The 16004-nt window shown below is 43.2% G+C and overlaps 2 protein-coding genes across 5 annotated transcripts in view; one reads left to right on the top strand and one right to left on the bottom strand.

Moving 5' to 3' along the window:
• Positions 1-458: 458 nt before the first annotated feature.
• inaa (internexin neuronal intermediate filament protein, alpha a) lies at positions 459-4301 on the bottom strand. Its single transcript, XM_055902195.1, has 3 exons — positions 2511-4301; positions 1219-1343; positions 459-1065 (listed from the first exon to the last, which is right to left on the bottom strand). Exons 1-3 carry the CDS (start codon positions 3579-3581, stop codon positions 849-851), a joined length of 1413 nt encoding a protein of 470 aa, XP_055758170.1. The 5' UTR covers positions 3582-4301; the 3' UTR covers positions 459-848.
• Positions 3465-16004, top strand: part of nt5c2a (5'-nucleotidase, cytosolic IIa) — a 25757-nt gene continuing 13217 nt past the window's right edge. The window contains exons 1-4 of one of the 4 annotated variants that reach the window (XM_055902189.1): positions 3465-3555; positions 6706-6824; positions 7475-7513; positions 14705-14778. In XM_055902189.1, the coding sequence (XP_055758164.1) occupies positions 6727-6824; positions 7475-7513; positions 14705-14778 (211 nt within the window). In that variant the 5' untranslated portion in view covers positions 3465-3555; positions 6706-6726. Of the gene's footprint in view, positions 3556-4388; positions 4484-6705; positions 6825-7474; positions 7514-14704; positions 14779-16004 lie in introns of those variants that run through there. The other 3 variants (XM_055902188.1, XM_055902191.1, XM_055902192.1) reach the window with 3 other exon arrangements.

Here is a 16004-nt window from a genome sequence, read left to right as displayed (position 1 = left end):
TGTGGATATGCTAAGGATGTTTATGTTTTGACCTGTAATGTGGCTCTGAAGAAGGAACGTGACTCTAGGGCTGAGGCTTGATCTGTTCAGTGCAGTGTCATACTCTTAGTCACTGAGCTAGGACTATCCCTGAGCTCATGCAGTAGCCAGAGCCTTTCAGAGAGGGAAAGGGAGGTTATGGGAAGTCTTCACTCTACAGTAACTAAAATGAGAATAACGATGTGTTTGTCTTTAGCAGGTTGTCGGCATTGAAAGGATGATTTTCAAGTTGATCCAAATGCCAAGCCAATTAGCTGTGGAGAGTTAATATCCTCTCTCAGCTCAGTGTGTGGCCTGGATCTATATCAAACCTATTTGCATCCTTCCTGCTCTACTCGACTCGGTGGGGGATCTGAGAGAGCAGTGAAAATACTTCTCAGTCATTTATTGACAATGTTCAATAAATAGGGACAAAATGGTTACGGTACATTTTTAATGGCTTCATCAACAGAGCCCCAACTCACAAAAGTATTAGCCATGTACTGTATTTACATGGCATGACAACGAACGACAGAAGAGTTGGCTAAAACACAAACTGATCTGGCAACCAGGCTACAAAAATATATACATTTTGTTAAAATATTCTATTTGTTTAAATTACAAAATTATCACTCCTTTCAACTACCTACCTACCTTCCATATATCATATTACTAACAAAGACGATCTCGAATTCCACTATTTTAATTGAAACTGGAGAGTGTAGCAGTGCTCAGCTGCACATAATGCATCACAGTAATAATTTAAGATATACAGTACATTTGCTCTGTGCCTGTAGATAACTGGCTCGCAAGCTCTGAATTTGTTGTCTCTAGTTGTTTGAGTTGATATCTGCTTCATCGCTCTTCTCTACTTTTTCCTCAGTGATCTCCTTGAAGCCATCTTTCTGAGCAGCCTCTTTCTCCTTATTGGTACTCCGTGCATAGCTTGAGGCACGTGGCTGGTATCCAAAGTGACTGGTGCCATGGTTCGAGGCGCCGAATAATATTCCTGTGCTAAAGTGAGTTTCCTCTCCCTCCAGCAGTTTTCTGAGGGCCAAACACAGGTCAACAAGTATTTTGTCAATACATTTATAGCTGAGAGTGATTAGTGACTAACATATTGTAACATTATTTTTGAATGGTAATCACTAAGACTTTGCTAACAGACCCTGGTCACAGGTCCTGGTAGATGTAAATTACCTGTAGGCAGCTATTTCAATGTCCAGAGCCATTTTAACATTGAGCAGATCCTGGTACTCTCGAAGATGCTGAGCCATGTCATTCTTGATGTTCCGCAAATCATTGTCCAGGTGCCCAATGGTATCCTGTTTAGGTAAAGGGCAGAAACAAATTAGACCTTAACATCTCCTTTGCAGAAGGCCTCTCAGTACTGAATGTCATTACATGGACCAAGGAAAAAACTTAGTCCAGATGGGAGTACTTAATCTATATCCTTTCCTTGAGCCCTACTCTTTGTTTAATCTGAATGTCCAGGTAACCATATGCATTGAATTATCTATAAGGACATAGTAGCCTAGTAAAGTGTTTGCTTGTGGGTGGCAAGGAAGAGGATTTGAACGCTTGCGCAAGAGGTCAAAAACGGATGACAACTAATCCGATTTAGGGTAGTATAAATACACGGGGTTCATTCAGTATAATGAACTGCATTTGGTGAGTACTCTACGGGGTTGAAGCTAGGTTCGTAGACTACTCTGACGCAGACGTGCCGTTATGTTTCCTGTCATGTCAAGCAGCGTGATAGTGATACACTGAACAAAAATATAAATGCAAAACGTAGTGTTGGTCCCATGTTTCATGAGCTGAAATACAAAATCCCAGACATTTCGGGGGATGGGGGGGCACCTGCACCCCTGCCCAGTCATGAAATCCATAGATTTGGGCCTAATACATTTATTTAAATTGACTGATTTACTTATATTAACTGTAACTCATTAAAATCTTTGAAATTGTTGCATGTTGCGTTTATATTTTTGTTCAGTATATATGATGAACACATGACATCACGTCACACGAGCCCCCGCGGGCTCTCATGGTCAGTTTTATAAGACTTTCTCAGCTGGACAGGACACGACATACAGCTGTGATGATTCAAGCAGAAGGTTACTGTTGCTGATATCTGCTAGAAATCCTCTTTATTTAGAGAGCTCGTGGGCGATCCTGCCACTTCGTGCGGTTACAAATGTAGAGCATTTCAGAACCATGGACAAGGGAAGGTTTACTTCCAGATGTGTCATCCCAGAACATACAACAGTCTCAAAATAATAACAATGTTTTAAGATGCAAAGACGGCTACCCATTGCAATATAAATCATGCATTGAAATGTTTATTTACAAATAATTTGCGTAATCTTACTTTTACATCATGCATACACATGATGTTCTCACTTCCCCAACACAGGTTCATCTGTGCAAGGAGGGGTGCGTGTATGTGTGAGAAAAAGAGCTGTCAAGTGCAAACAAACGTATTTTACCTGCAAACCTGCGATTTCAAGATTGTGTCCATCTTCTGTCTCTCGAATCTGCCGTTCCAAAGACTCGTTGATGCCACGTAGGGTCTCCAACTCAATTGTCTTGGACTGCAGTTGTCTCCTGAATTCGTTGATCTCCTCCCTGCTGGCCCGCATTGCCTCATTGCTCCTGGTGGCCTGCTCGTTGAGATTGGCAAACTTGGATTTATACCACTCTTCCGCGGAGTGCAGGTTCTTAAAAGCCAGAGTCTCGTACTGATTGCGGATCTCTTTCAGAGCCGAGGTGAGGTCGGGTTTGGCCAGCTCTACCTCGACTGACACATGAGCTGCCTGGACCATACCGCTCAGTTCGGCCACCTCCTCGTCGTGGACCTTCCTCAGGAAGGATATCTCATCCAGGAGGCCCTCCACTTTGCGCTCTAGATCCAGCCGCGCCATGGTGGCGTCATCCACGTCTTTTTTGAACGACCGCAGGGTCTGCTCAGCCTCCTCGCGCGCCCTTATCTCCTCCTCATATTTGGCCCTAAGCTTGTGCAGGTCTTCTTCTAAGTTGTCCCTATCGATGAGAATGTGGGCTTTCTCGCTGCCGATCTCCTCCACTTGTGCGCGAAGCTCGCGCATCTCCTGGTGGTATAGGTCCGCGATGCGGGATGGCTCGTGCTGCCTCTGGCGCAGAGTCACCAGCTCCGTCTCCAAGACCTTGTTCTGCTGCTCCAGGGTACGCACTTTCTCGATGAACATGGCGAAGCGGTCATTGAGACCCTGCAGTTGTTCTTTCTCATTGGTTCGGGTGACTTTCAACTCATTGCTGAGGACGGAGGATTGAGTCAATTCGAGGCTGTCACCTGGAACCGTCGAAAAGGAAGAAGACTGACCGGTCCTTCTGTAGTAACCCAGCGATGACGCATTGCTGCGGGGGAGAGACACCGCAGACCTGTAACTGGTGGAGGACACAGAACTGCGGGAGGAGGCGGAGGGACTGCTCATACGAGAGGTTGAGGGTGAGAAACGAGGGGCGTCCCCGAAGATCTTTCGGTAGGACGACGAGGTATAGTGGTCAGATCCGTAGTTCATCTTTGCGGTTGGCAAGAGAGACTTTGGAAAGCTTTGGCTGCAGTACTTATATAGGTTTAGGCAGACCGACCCAATACACACGGAGTTTTACATTATCACCATAACATAAGCGCATGATAGACGATTTTCTAAAACGAATCTATTTTAATAAAACGTTAATAGGCCTAGACTAACATATATATATTTTAAATACATTGATATTTTCTACTATTGTGAGGTGGAGGCTATGTTCCTTTCCCCAAGCATCGATGGAACTGTCCACTTGGTGCAGTGCTGATGTCAGAGGATTTGTAACTAATCGTGCAGGTGTGAGCTGCTGCAGCCTGCGAAACTAGACATATGTCTCTGGGCTCTATAAACTATATGGACAACTCGTTCGGCTTAGCTATGTTTTACAACACTGATTCTGGTCGTGCGTAATGACGCTTGAACACAATTGAATTGCCCCACAAATATGAATTCCCCGGTTTATCACCATGCATGCACCTCATTACACCGGCAGATGGAGACGTAGCCTTATATTTGACCTTTTCAATGGGATTGTAAACGTGATATGTTTACCTTGGAAGGGAAAGAGTTGTGCTGCAGCCTAATAGCAGTGTTTTTACGCACAGTCTGCCCACTTTCCCTCTTTTTTGCACAGACTGCTCATATCTTATGCAACCGTGAGATCCTGTCATTGGCATCAAAGTCGATCTGTCAACTCTGATCTGAATGGGGAGAGGTCAGATAGACAATCAATGACGCCTATAAATAAGAATGTTCCAGTAGGCCTATTATTATAACATCTGTAATATGGACTGTTCATTCTATGTATTCCATTTCTATCTACATATTCTGCACCAGGCTTCGCGCATGCTCTGTGAATCATTAGCTACCCACTCAATATTGCAACAAGACTGGTGAGTAGCTTGTCTCATCCTGTGATTCTAGCATAAATAGTAGCCTAACATCGTGGTATATAAACGAAGCATACACGACATGCAAATATGTATTGATTATTCTCGAGAGTGTGGACTAAAAGAGCCGGCTGCACTAAACTGACTTGCTTGCTTTTAGCTTAGCTAGCAGCTGTCGTAGTTGATGGGGGGGACAGAAAGTCTTTCTTGGTCCCGCAACGAGATATTATTGAACAATGGTTCGTTGCTGGACGAAGCAAATTAAGTAATGTTCCGCTAGCTGTCAAAATATCTCTACCTAGCAAACCTTAGCTGACTTGCTATTGTTGCCTGTTAGCTAGCTCTAGAAAGAGTGACTGTTCTCATGTGACAAGGAGTTGTCATGATTGAACAAAAGGATCTGGGACTGAGTCGGACTCAGAACAGGCTAGCTAGCTAGCCCTAGAAAGCTCCTCCCTATGTCCCTCTATCCATTAGCTAGCAACTTAACTAGCTAGCTGTTGCAGATTTGCTTGTTTTATCGTGTAGAGTCTAAAGATCATACCTCAGGCGCTGTGAGACATGCAAGCTGAGGGCCGGATGTCGAATGGTGCCTGAGTGGATGCTGCGTGATCTCCACGCCACCAACAACACAGGTGGTGAAATTCGATTTTCGAATTAGAAAAACAAATTTCCCGCCCAATGTGGAAAGTTGTCTAAGGCTTCAGACACAAACATATATTAAATACTGGTCTCGAGTTAGTTTTGTTTATTTTAAAGGGCGAGCAAGAAATAACCTGTATTATTGGTCGCCAATTGGTTAACGTTAGTCTTCGGGAAGCATGAAAGTTGTTATAGTAATTTATTACAGAACATTTATAAGTATGTCATTAACATTATACAAAAATAATAACTTAGTGAACTCTGCCAACTTCGACCACTACGATTGTGGCTAAAATAGTAGCCTATGTTGCGCGCTAACGCTTCGAACACACCGACAGTATATTGCATTTTGGTACGCCAGAATTACATTTATTTCCAATGAAACACTGTGTTTGCCTTGCGTTGCAGAGGCAGTTGCAGTGTGGTGCATATGTTTATCGAAATTATGTGTTGACGGCTTGACAGAAATGGTAACAGAAGGTGAATGTTGAACTTTTGTTGCATGGATCACACTTTTTTTTGTATTTAACTTTATTTAACTAGGCAAGTCAGTTAAGAACAAATTCGTATTTACAATGACGGCCTACCGGGGAACAGTGGGTTAAATGCCTTGTTTAGGGGCAGAACAACAGATTTTTACCTTATCAGCTCAGCGATTCGATCTAGCAACCCTTCAGTTACTGGCCCAACCACTGGGCTACCTGCCACCCGGATACATATCCAGATGATGCTGCCTACTATTGTGTGCAATGACACAGTCGGTGTATTCGAAGCATTAGCAAACGTTCTCTCTGCGTGGTGTTTTGGGAAACATGTTATATCTTCGGTCGTGGTAGGAAAGATGCATGGTTAAAACTCATAAGCCTAAATTCCATCGTTATCGGGAAACCAGGCCCTGGTCCAGAGCTAGTGACAGATGAAAGCTCTGGTCCAAGGCATTAGTGCAGTGGGCACATACCATTTGAGACGCATGCGCTTTGAGATTCACTTTCAGTGTGCACCAGGTGCAGCTGCATGCTTCTCGTTTTATCAGCCGATCATTCGATTTTAACATTGGATGACCCAGATTCCATTATCTTTCCAACTAGGCTACTGTGATCGTACACCAGTAGTTAGTTCCACAGCTGTTCTCGTAAGTTTGTACACTTTGTTGATGAACCTTGTTGAAGGAGCTTGCTGCATGTTCTTGCATTGTTATGTTCAGCTGCCCTTATTTGAGGATGTCTGTGTTTAGACTTGCACAGAGGGATTAACTGCGATTCCACTGTACTGAGCCTTATTTTTGTTAGAAACTAGTCTACTCCAAGGCTCAGAGTACAAACAAGCCTGCCTCGTGATTTTCAGAAGGCCATGATTTCCCTGAAGGCCATGTTATATAAAAAAAAAATCCACAGTCAATAATAAGTATAATTTTTTTAATGATTGAGTTCAGCCTCAAACTCTTGAAATACTTATCATCTGAGCATGGGAGGAGCTTAATTTAGGTCCCTTCAACCTAGACAAGAGGGCTACACCATTTTACTGCTGCCATAGTTCCATTGACAACATACCGGTCCTTAAAGCCTATTCACTTTGATTCACAGAAATAATTCAAACGGTTCAAGATGACGTCATGGAGCGACCGCTTACAGAACTTTGCAGACCTCCCAGCCAACATGGACGGCTTGGCCATGAAGAAGTATCGGCGTGAGGCCTACCACAGGTACAGAATAAAGATGCATAACGTGTCACAGAAATGTATGCTTTGAGAGCAAGATTCCGTCAGGTTAAGGTCATGGCAATTAGCCTGAGTGCTAGTCTGTTTCTGCTCTCTTGCCAACTCCTTCTCACTCATTGTCACGCCAAACATGACAATGAGTGACAAGGGGTAGGCGTGATAGCACAAACAGATCTGGGACCAGGCTACATGGATATATCATTGCTCCTTTATCATTGCTTATGTGCAATGTAGGCTAATTTATCTTCATAGTTTTCATGTGTTATCGAAGGTGTGTGAAACACACATACTCCCGATTCCATACAACATTTAATGTTTAATAAATTGATGTATAACTATGTAGTGTAATAAACATGTAAGAAAGGTCTTTTGGGTGTCGATATCGTGTGGCCGGCAACCATTTCCGGGTAAAAAGTCTGGTGGTGTTGTCATGGTGTAGTGTCTTCCTTCCTCATTCTGTGGTTGAAAATATACATACCCTTTCCAAATAAGAAAACAGGGGCACTGTCAATGCAACAAGTCTAAAAGCAGTGTAAGAACCACCTGATTTATGTGGTGTGCATCACTGGAGCGCAGGCTACGACACATTCACATTCAGTGGTAATGCTATCGCACATGTATTCTCTATTACAAAGCTTTCCAAGGGAACTGGCCCAATACCATCCTGCAATGAGGTACGCCAAACTTTTGTTGAACCTCAATACTGACTGAATGACCCTTTTGTACATGTGTATTTATTCTCCATTCAAACTCCATGTATCCCATGTTCATACTGACACTAGCCCTCTGTGTGCTGGGTAGGTCCCTGAGGGTGGGTGGTAGTAGGTGGTCATGAGTTCTTGGTGTGATCTCTCTTCCCCCTCAGTCTGCCCTTCATTCCCCCTCTCTTACTGCATCACCCCTCACCCGCTCCTAACGCCACCTCCCCATTGCCATCAGTCTGAAGTCTTATCCCATAACATCTGAATAGAAACTTCAGGCCAGAATAGTGTTGGAGGAGGGCAATTCCACAATAAAAAGGAATTACGCTGAGACTACGATTTTTCATCTTTAAAATGTATACCAAACAAAAACCATTGCTTTCAAAGTTTAAAAACCATTCAACTCTATGCACAATGACTACTTTGAAGAATTTACACAGTGAAAAAAACATTTAAAGATGAAAAGTTTGGGAACAGAATTACGGTAAAATCTCCCTCCGTTTTATTCTGTTACTGCATAGTTCTTCCTCTAAATGTGTTTTTGTATAATTTTCTCTAGAACTTGTTAAAAGCAGTCCTTGTGCATAGAGTTCTATGGTTTGTTAAACTTTGAAAGCAATGGTTTTTGTTTGGTATACATTTTAAAGTGAAAAATCTGAGTGAGTGAAATTCTGTTACAATGGAATTGCCCAGGAACAGTATGGCTTTGTTGGTGCGAGGGAGTATCTAGAATGTTATTGCCTACTTTGCTTCCTATTAGATATATTCAACTGATCATCTGCATCATTTCCCTTGGTGCATTTCCAAGCTTCTTTCGTTTTAAAATGATTTTCACATTTTCATTGTGTCTGAAATGTAAACTTCACTACAGGTGTTTCCTGTTGGTCCGTACAATGTAGGCTTCTCATAGTGAAAATACCTAGTGTCCGAATAAATACAAGACGAGCCAAAAGTGCCTCTTAAATGGCATTAAAAAGGCCAGTGAACTTCAATGTGTTGCTTTGTTGCAATATTCACACTAGCCCAGCACTTAAAATGCATGTCCAACACATTGCTCCATTCTAAGTGATGTGCTAGTGGAGGCCTAGATATTGGAGCCACTGTGTCCTTCGGTTGGTGTGCTACCTTCTGTTCTCTTTTGAATCAAAATTAGCCGTAGTGCTGTGAAATGATTCCTTCTTCCTCTGTTGCTTTTTTTGGAATAGATGTCAGGCAAGAGTTGACAGACTCTGGAGTGGTTGCCAAGGCCTTTCAGTATGCCCATGGGCACCAGCAGCAGACAAAGCACTTGCCTAATTCACTTTCCCTGGAAAAGAGGATTACCTGAGCGCTTCATTGTATCGTGGATTGCTTATGTTATAACGGAATTGACTCAACGTAGCAGTGTGTAAGCACATTTGTGGACATATAATTCAATACAATGATGCCAGGTTTCAGGGGAAATCTGAGGAAGGCTTAATGAAGTTTGAAGTTCAGATGTGTGTAGCAGACTACGTAACAAATGTCGAAACGGATTTGCATGCCATTGATGTTGTGATTTCTTTTTGAGTTTGAGTGATACTTGGTTGTTTCTTTCAATCTAGACATTAGGCTAGTCTCCCAACAAACCAAAGCTGTGTTCGAAAACTCATACTAACTGTACTATTTGTGATGTAAATTGAGTATGTAGTATGCTTATTGGTCATAGCATGGATATAGTTAGTATGCCAAAAGTTCCCGGGTGTCATACTGAATTCGCAAAAATACGAAGTATACAAGCAGTGGGCACTATTTCCGTGCTTTTAGGGCCCATAATGCAATTCTTCAGAAAATGGGCGAGGATTCACAACGTTTTCAGATTTGAAGAAAATGGCGGAAAATATGCTGCTGATGTCCGACGACAGCGGATACAAATTCATTGCTTTAATTATGACAAATGTTGAGCAATGTAATAAAGTAATGACTTTTCAAATAAATTACGTTACACGTTATGTTGGCTAATAGTTCTTTAGCTACGGACCACATAGCATGACAGTAGTATGTGCCAGTATGTTAGCTAGTTACCGTCCTAACGTTAGTTGGCTACTAATATATCAAACTTGCCAGGCAGTATATTAACTATAATCTAACTAATTACCCAACATTTATTGACTTGATTATTAACATCATTCTTAGCTAAGTGGTATAGTCGTTTGTTTTCTCAATGGACATTGTTTATTCTGTCTATCTACTCCGATTTCAGAGCACTCGTCTTGAGTGTGCCAGAGCGCATTTATGAACGCTCAACACCCGTTGAATATATGGCCGGTGTCAGTAAACGTCGGCAAAAAAAAGCGTCATTAAATTGTTGCCAGGAAAACAGTCACGACGGCGAGTAAAATGGTCAGAGTGAGGTGTTCTCTAATTTGTGTCTGGAAATGGCTAGCAAGAAACTTAATGTTAGCTATATGTGTCTGGAGATAAACTCAGCAAAAAAAGAAACGTCCTCTCACTGTCAACTGCGTTTATTTTCAGCAAACTTAACATGTGTAAATATTTGTATTTACATAACAAGATTCACCAACTGAGACATAAACTGAACAAGATCCACAGATGTGATTAACAGAAATGGAATAATGTGTCCCTGAACAAAGGGGAAGAGGGGTAAAAATCAACAGTAACAGTCAGTATCTGGTGTGGCCACCAGCTGCACTAAGTACTGCAGTGCATCTTCTCCTCATGGACTGCACCAGATTTGCCAGTTCTTGCTGTGAGATGTTACCCCACTCTTCCACCAAGGCACCTGCAAGTTCCCAGACATCTCTGGGGGGAATGGCCCTAGCCCTCACCCTCCGATCCAACAGGTCCCAGACGTGCTCAATGGGATTGAGATCCGGACTCTTCGCTGGCCATGGCTGAACACTGACATTCCTGTCTTGCAGGAAATCACTCACAGAACGAGCAGTATGGCTGGTGGCATTGTCATGCTGGAGGGTCATGTCAGGATGAGCCTGCAGGAAGGGTACCACATGAGGGAGGAGGATGTCTTCCCTGTAACGTACAGTGTTGAGATTGCCTGCAATGACAACAAGCTCAGTCCGATGATGCTGTGGCACACCGCTCCAGACCATGACGGACCCTCCACCTTCAAATCACTCCCGCTCCAGAGTACAGGCCTCGGTGTAACGCTCATTCCTTCGACTATAAACGCGAATCTGACCATCACCCCTGGTGAGACAAAAACGCGACTCGTCAGTGAAGAGCACTTTTTGCCAGTTCTGTCTGGTCCAGCGACGGTGGGTTTGTGCTCATAGGCGACGTTGTTGCCGGTGTTGTCTGGTGAGGAACTGCCTTACAACAGGCCTACAAGCCCTCAGTCCAGCCTCTGTCTGCAATAGGCTGAGAGTCTGAGCACTGATGGAGGGATTGTGCGTTCCTGGTGTAACTCAGGAAGTTGTTGTTGCCATCCTGTACCTGTTCCGCAGGTGTGATGTTAGGATGTACCGATCCTGTGTAGGTGTTGTTACACGTGATCTGCCACTGCTAGGATGATCAGCTGTCCGCCCTGTCTCCCTGTAGCACTGTCTTAGGCGTCTCATAGTACGGACATTGCAATTTATTGCCCTGGCCACATCTGCAGTCCTCATGCCTCCTTGCAGCATGTCTAAGGCACGTTCACGCAGATGAGCAGGGACCCTGGGCATATTTCTTTTGGTGTTTTTCAGAGTCAGTAGAAAGGCCTCTTTAGTGTCCTACGTTTTCATAACTGTGACCTTAATTGTCTACCATCTGTAAGCTGTTAGTGTCTTAATGACCATTCCACAGGTGCATGTTCATTAATTGTTTATGGTTCATTGAACAAGCATGGGAAACAGTGTTTCAAACCACTTACAGTGAAGATCTGCCAAGTTATTTTGGTTTTTACGATGATCTTTCCAGGAACCTGTAAAAGGGACATTTATTTTTGTGCTGAGTTTAGCTAGCATGATAGCTAATGTTAGCCAGTTAGCTTGGGTGATTGACTGCCGCTGGTTGACTGCCGAGGTCAGAATGCTCGGATCAACCCTACTCCTCAGCCAGAGCGTCCAGTGACACTCTCCTAGAGCGAAACGCTCTGAATTTACGAATGGACAATCTGACAACGCTCTGGAGCACACTCTGGAACTCCAGACTGAATTTCCGACCACAGCCAAAATCGTAAAAATGTCTAGCTAGTTATTTGTTATGCTAACAAGCTAGCAAGAGGTTGCTTAGCAACAGTATCCACTTCCGTTAGTCCGGCGAAGCGCTAGTACGCTAAACTGAAAAGATACCATTTGTTTACAGTATACCTAAATGAACTAGTAGTATACAGTATTTTAGTATGGGTATTCGAACACAGCTCAAGTCTTTTCAGGAAGTGGGTTAATGCTGACACTGACACAGCAGTGATGCAAGACTACGGGTCCTTTTTGTACAGTGGTTCTTCCATTCTGTGTGGATTTCTGCTAATTTCCTTCAAATTATTTTCAAGCAAACACCAATTATTGTTCATGTATAAGCCTACATGTAAACAATGCTAAAAAAAGTAAAAAATCTTACTACAGTGCCGTGAAAAAGTTTGTCCCCTTTCTGATTTTCTCTATTTTTGCATATTTCTGATACCGAATGTTATCAGCTCTTCAACCTAATATTAGATAAAGGGAACCTGAGTGTACAAATAACACAAAAATATGATACTTATTTAATTTATTTAATAAACATTATGCAACACCCAATGCCCTGTGTGAAAAATAATTTGCCCCCTTACACCCAATAACTGGTACTGGTACTGGGACCTTGAGCATTTTTTGGTTTTCGAGCATGAACTACTCGTTGCAGGTCCTGCTACAACATCTCAATCTGGTTTAGGTCTGGATGACTAGGCCATTCCAAAACTTTTACATGTGTTGCTTTTAAGCCATTCTGACGTAGACTGACTTGTGTGTTTTGGATCATTGTCTTGCTGTATGAACCAGCTGCGCTTCAGCTTCAGCTCACAGACAGATGGCCTGACATTCTCCTGTAGAATTCTCTGATACAGAGCACAATTCAAGGTTCCGTCAATAATGGCAAGTCGTCCAGGTCCTGATGGAGAAATGCATCCCCAAACCATCACACTACCACCACCGTTCTTGACCGTTGGTAGGATGTTCTTATTGTGAAATGCAGTGTTTGGTTTTTGCCAGACATAGTGGGTCCCATGTCATTCAAAAAGTCAAGTTTGCCAAAAATACCCTGAATGCACCTGGATGGCCATAAAGACTGGAAGATTGTTCTATGGACAGATGAGTCAAAAGTATAACTTTCTGGACGACATGGGTCCTGTTATGGACAGGGATTTTTCTGCCATTGAAATCCTTGGGTGGGCGGCCTAAAAAAACAACAACTTGTGAACAACTAAAACCAGATAGAAAGTATGTAAAAAAAGATAATGGACCTGTACACAAAACATTAAGAACACCTGCTCTTTCCATGTCCTAGACTGACCAGGTGAATCCAGGTGAAAGCTATTATCCCTTATTGATGTCACTTGTTAAATCCACTTCAATCAGTGTAGATGTGTAGATTTTAAGCTTTGAGATAATTGAGACATGGATTGTGAATGTGTGCCATTCAGAGGGTGATTGGGCAAGACAAAAGAGTGAACTGCCTTTGAACGGGGTATGGTAGTAGGTGCCAGGTGCACCGGTTTGTGTCAAGAACTGCAACGCTGCTGGGTTTTTCACTCTAAATAGTTTCCTAGGTGTATCAAGAATGGTCCACCACCCAAAGGACATCCAGCCAACTTGACACAACTGTGGGAAGCATTGGAGTCAACGTGGGCGGCATCCCTGTAGAAAGCTTTCGACACCTTGTAGAGTCCATTCCCCGATGAATTGAGGCTGTACTGAGGGCCAAATAGGAAGGTGCAACTCAATATTATGAAGGTGTTCCTAGTGTTTGGTATACTCAATGTATATTTTTTAATAAAATATTATTTGAGAATTAACAATCACCAAAATAAAAGCTAAGTAGTCAGGGAGAATGGAAAATTCCCAAAACAATGAATTTAGCAGCATTGATTTTAAGTTTGAGCAAAAGAACACAGCATTAGCCATGGCAAAATGCATAGAATTGCAGGAAATTAGCTTTAAAATTGCAGCATTTTCTCTCTGCTCCATGGCAAAATGTGTAGTAGAATTGCAGTAGAATCTACACCGCAAAGATGGGGGCCTCTAAAAGGTTCTCTAAAATCCAGCTGTGTCAACGGCCGACTGCATCCATTGTCACGCCCCCCACCTAATTCTCTTTTTGATCCAGAAAAAAACCTTGATGTCTGGCGAAAACCAAACGCTGCATTCCACAGTAAGAACCGCATACCAGCGGTCAAGCATGATAGTGGTAGTGCGATGCTTTGCTGCCTCAGGACCTGGATGACTTGCCATCCTTGAAGGAACCATGAATTGTGCTCTGTATCAGAGAATTCTACAGGAGAATGTCAGGCCATCTGTCTGTGAGCTGAAGCTGAAGTGCAGCTGGGTCATTTAGTAAGACAATGATCCAAAATACACAAGCAAGTCTACATCAGAATGGCTGAAAAGCAACACATTTGAAGTTTTGGAATGGCCTAGTCAAAGTCCAGATGTAAACCTGATTTGAGGTGTTGTGGCTGGACCTGAAACGAGCAGTTCATGTTCAAAAACCCAGGAATGTTGCTGAGTTAAAGCAGTTCTGCATGGAAGAGTTGGAAAAAAATCCTCCACAGCGATGTGAGAGACTGATCAACACCTACAGGAAGTGTTTGGCTGCAGTCATTGCAGCTTAAGGTGGCACAACCAGTTATTGAGTGTAAGAGGGCAATTTGTTTTTCACCAGGGGCATTGGGTGTTTCATAGTGTAAAAAATATGCAACAATTGAGAAAATCAAAAAAGGGGCAAATACTTTTTCACGATACTGTATATGAAATATGGCCTTTGAGTTGGACTCATTTTTTTCTCCGACTTTGTAAAGATCTGCGTAATCCTCGCTGTGAATGCATATTTTGTATGGACACATTTAGAGTTGCTACTGCAGTGCTCCACTTCTGTACTGTTGAACTCAGGACCCTGTCCTTTACTATCATCTGTTTTCATGCAAAGTATCCTCTTTAGGATATGTTCATCATCAGAACCTCTGACTGACTAGATACTCTACTTCCTTTTCAGAGTTTTTGTGAACAGAAGCTTGGCAATGGAGAAGATTAAGTGCTTTGGTTTTGATATGGACTACACTCTGGCAGGTAGGTGTACACTGAGTGTACAAAACATTAGGAACATCTTCCTAATATTGAGTTGCACCCCTTTTTGCCATCAGAACAGCCTCAATTCGTCAGGGCATGGACTCTACAAGGTGTTGAAAGCGTTCCACAGGGATGCTGGCCCATGTTGACTCCAATGCTTTCCACAGTTGTCAAGTTGGCTGGATGTCCTTTGGGTGGTGGACCATTCTCAATACACACGGGAAACTGTTGAGCGTAAAAAAAACAGCAGCGTTGCAGTTCTTGACACACTTTAAACACATGCAACTGGGACCTACTACCATGCCCTGTTGAAAGGCAATTAAATATTTTGTCTTGACCATTCACCCTCTAAATGGCACACATACACAATCCATGTCTCAATTGTCTCAGGGCTTAAAAATCATTATCTAACCTGTCTCCTCCCCTTCATCTACACTGACTGAAGTGGCATCAATAAGGGATCATAGCTTTCACCTGGTCAGTCTACGTCATGGAAAGAGCAGGTGTTCCTAATGTTTTGTACACTCAGTGTGTGTGTGTCCATGTTTATGTGTACTGACAATGCCTGCATGTTTAGAATGCCATGTGTCCAGTCGCCTGCTCAAATCAAATCAAAGTTTATTGGTTGCGTACACAGATTTGCGGATGTAGTCACAGGTGCAGTGAAATGCTTGTGTTGATACAGCAGCTTACTCCCTTGCATGTAGGAGGTCTCGATATAGCCTAGAACCTCAAGTGGGCCAGCTCTGCTTTTTGTGACACGTGTAGCCTGGATGACATTGTTTGTACCTTACGCATACGTCACCCTCTCAACCAGTAACCCCCCCCCCCCCCACTCCACTGCCCTCCTTTGGGTCTCTGAAGGATAACTGTAACCCAAGCGGCTCACATCCGCCTGTTTATAGAGCCCCGTCACCGTCCCATAAACAAGTGCTGCTAAGGGGTTGTGTTTCCACACAGTGAGTGGGGAGAAACAACCCTTGGGGGAGGGGGGATAGGGCTGTGGGAGTAGCGCCAGGAACTAAAGGGTTTTTGACATGCCAACCGCTACAGGTCATCTGCTTCCATAGCCACTATCTGCAGTGCAGTCGAAGCACTCTTAGTGGGTCGTGTGTGTCGTGCATGTGCTTACATGTGTTCTGGATGTGCACGTTATTCACTTAACATACCCATACCAGATTCGTTTCAACTGTCCACAGAGGACACATATAAATCCCTCCCTATGT

The sequence above is a fragment of the Salvelinus fontinalis genome, chromosome 37 (genome assembly GCF_029448725.1).
Source record: "Salvelinus fontinalis isolate EN_2023a chromosome 37, ASM2944872v1, whole genome shotgun sequence".
Taxonomy (NCBI): Eukaryota; Metazoa; Chordata; class Actinopteri; order Salmoniformes; family Salmonidae; genus Salvelinus; species Salvelinus fontinalis.
Note: the sequence above shows the minus strand (reverse complement) of the source record. Positions and strands in the feature narration are given on the sequence as shown.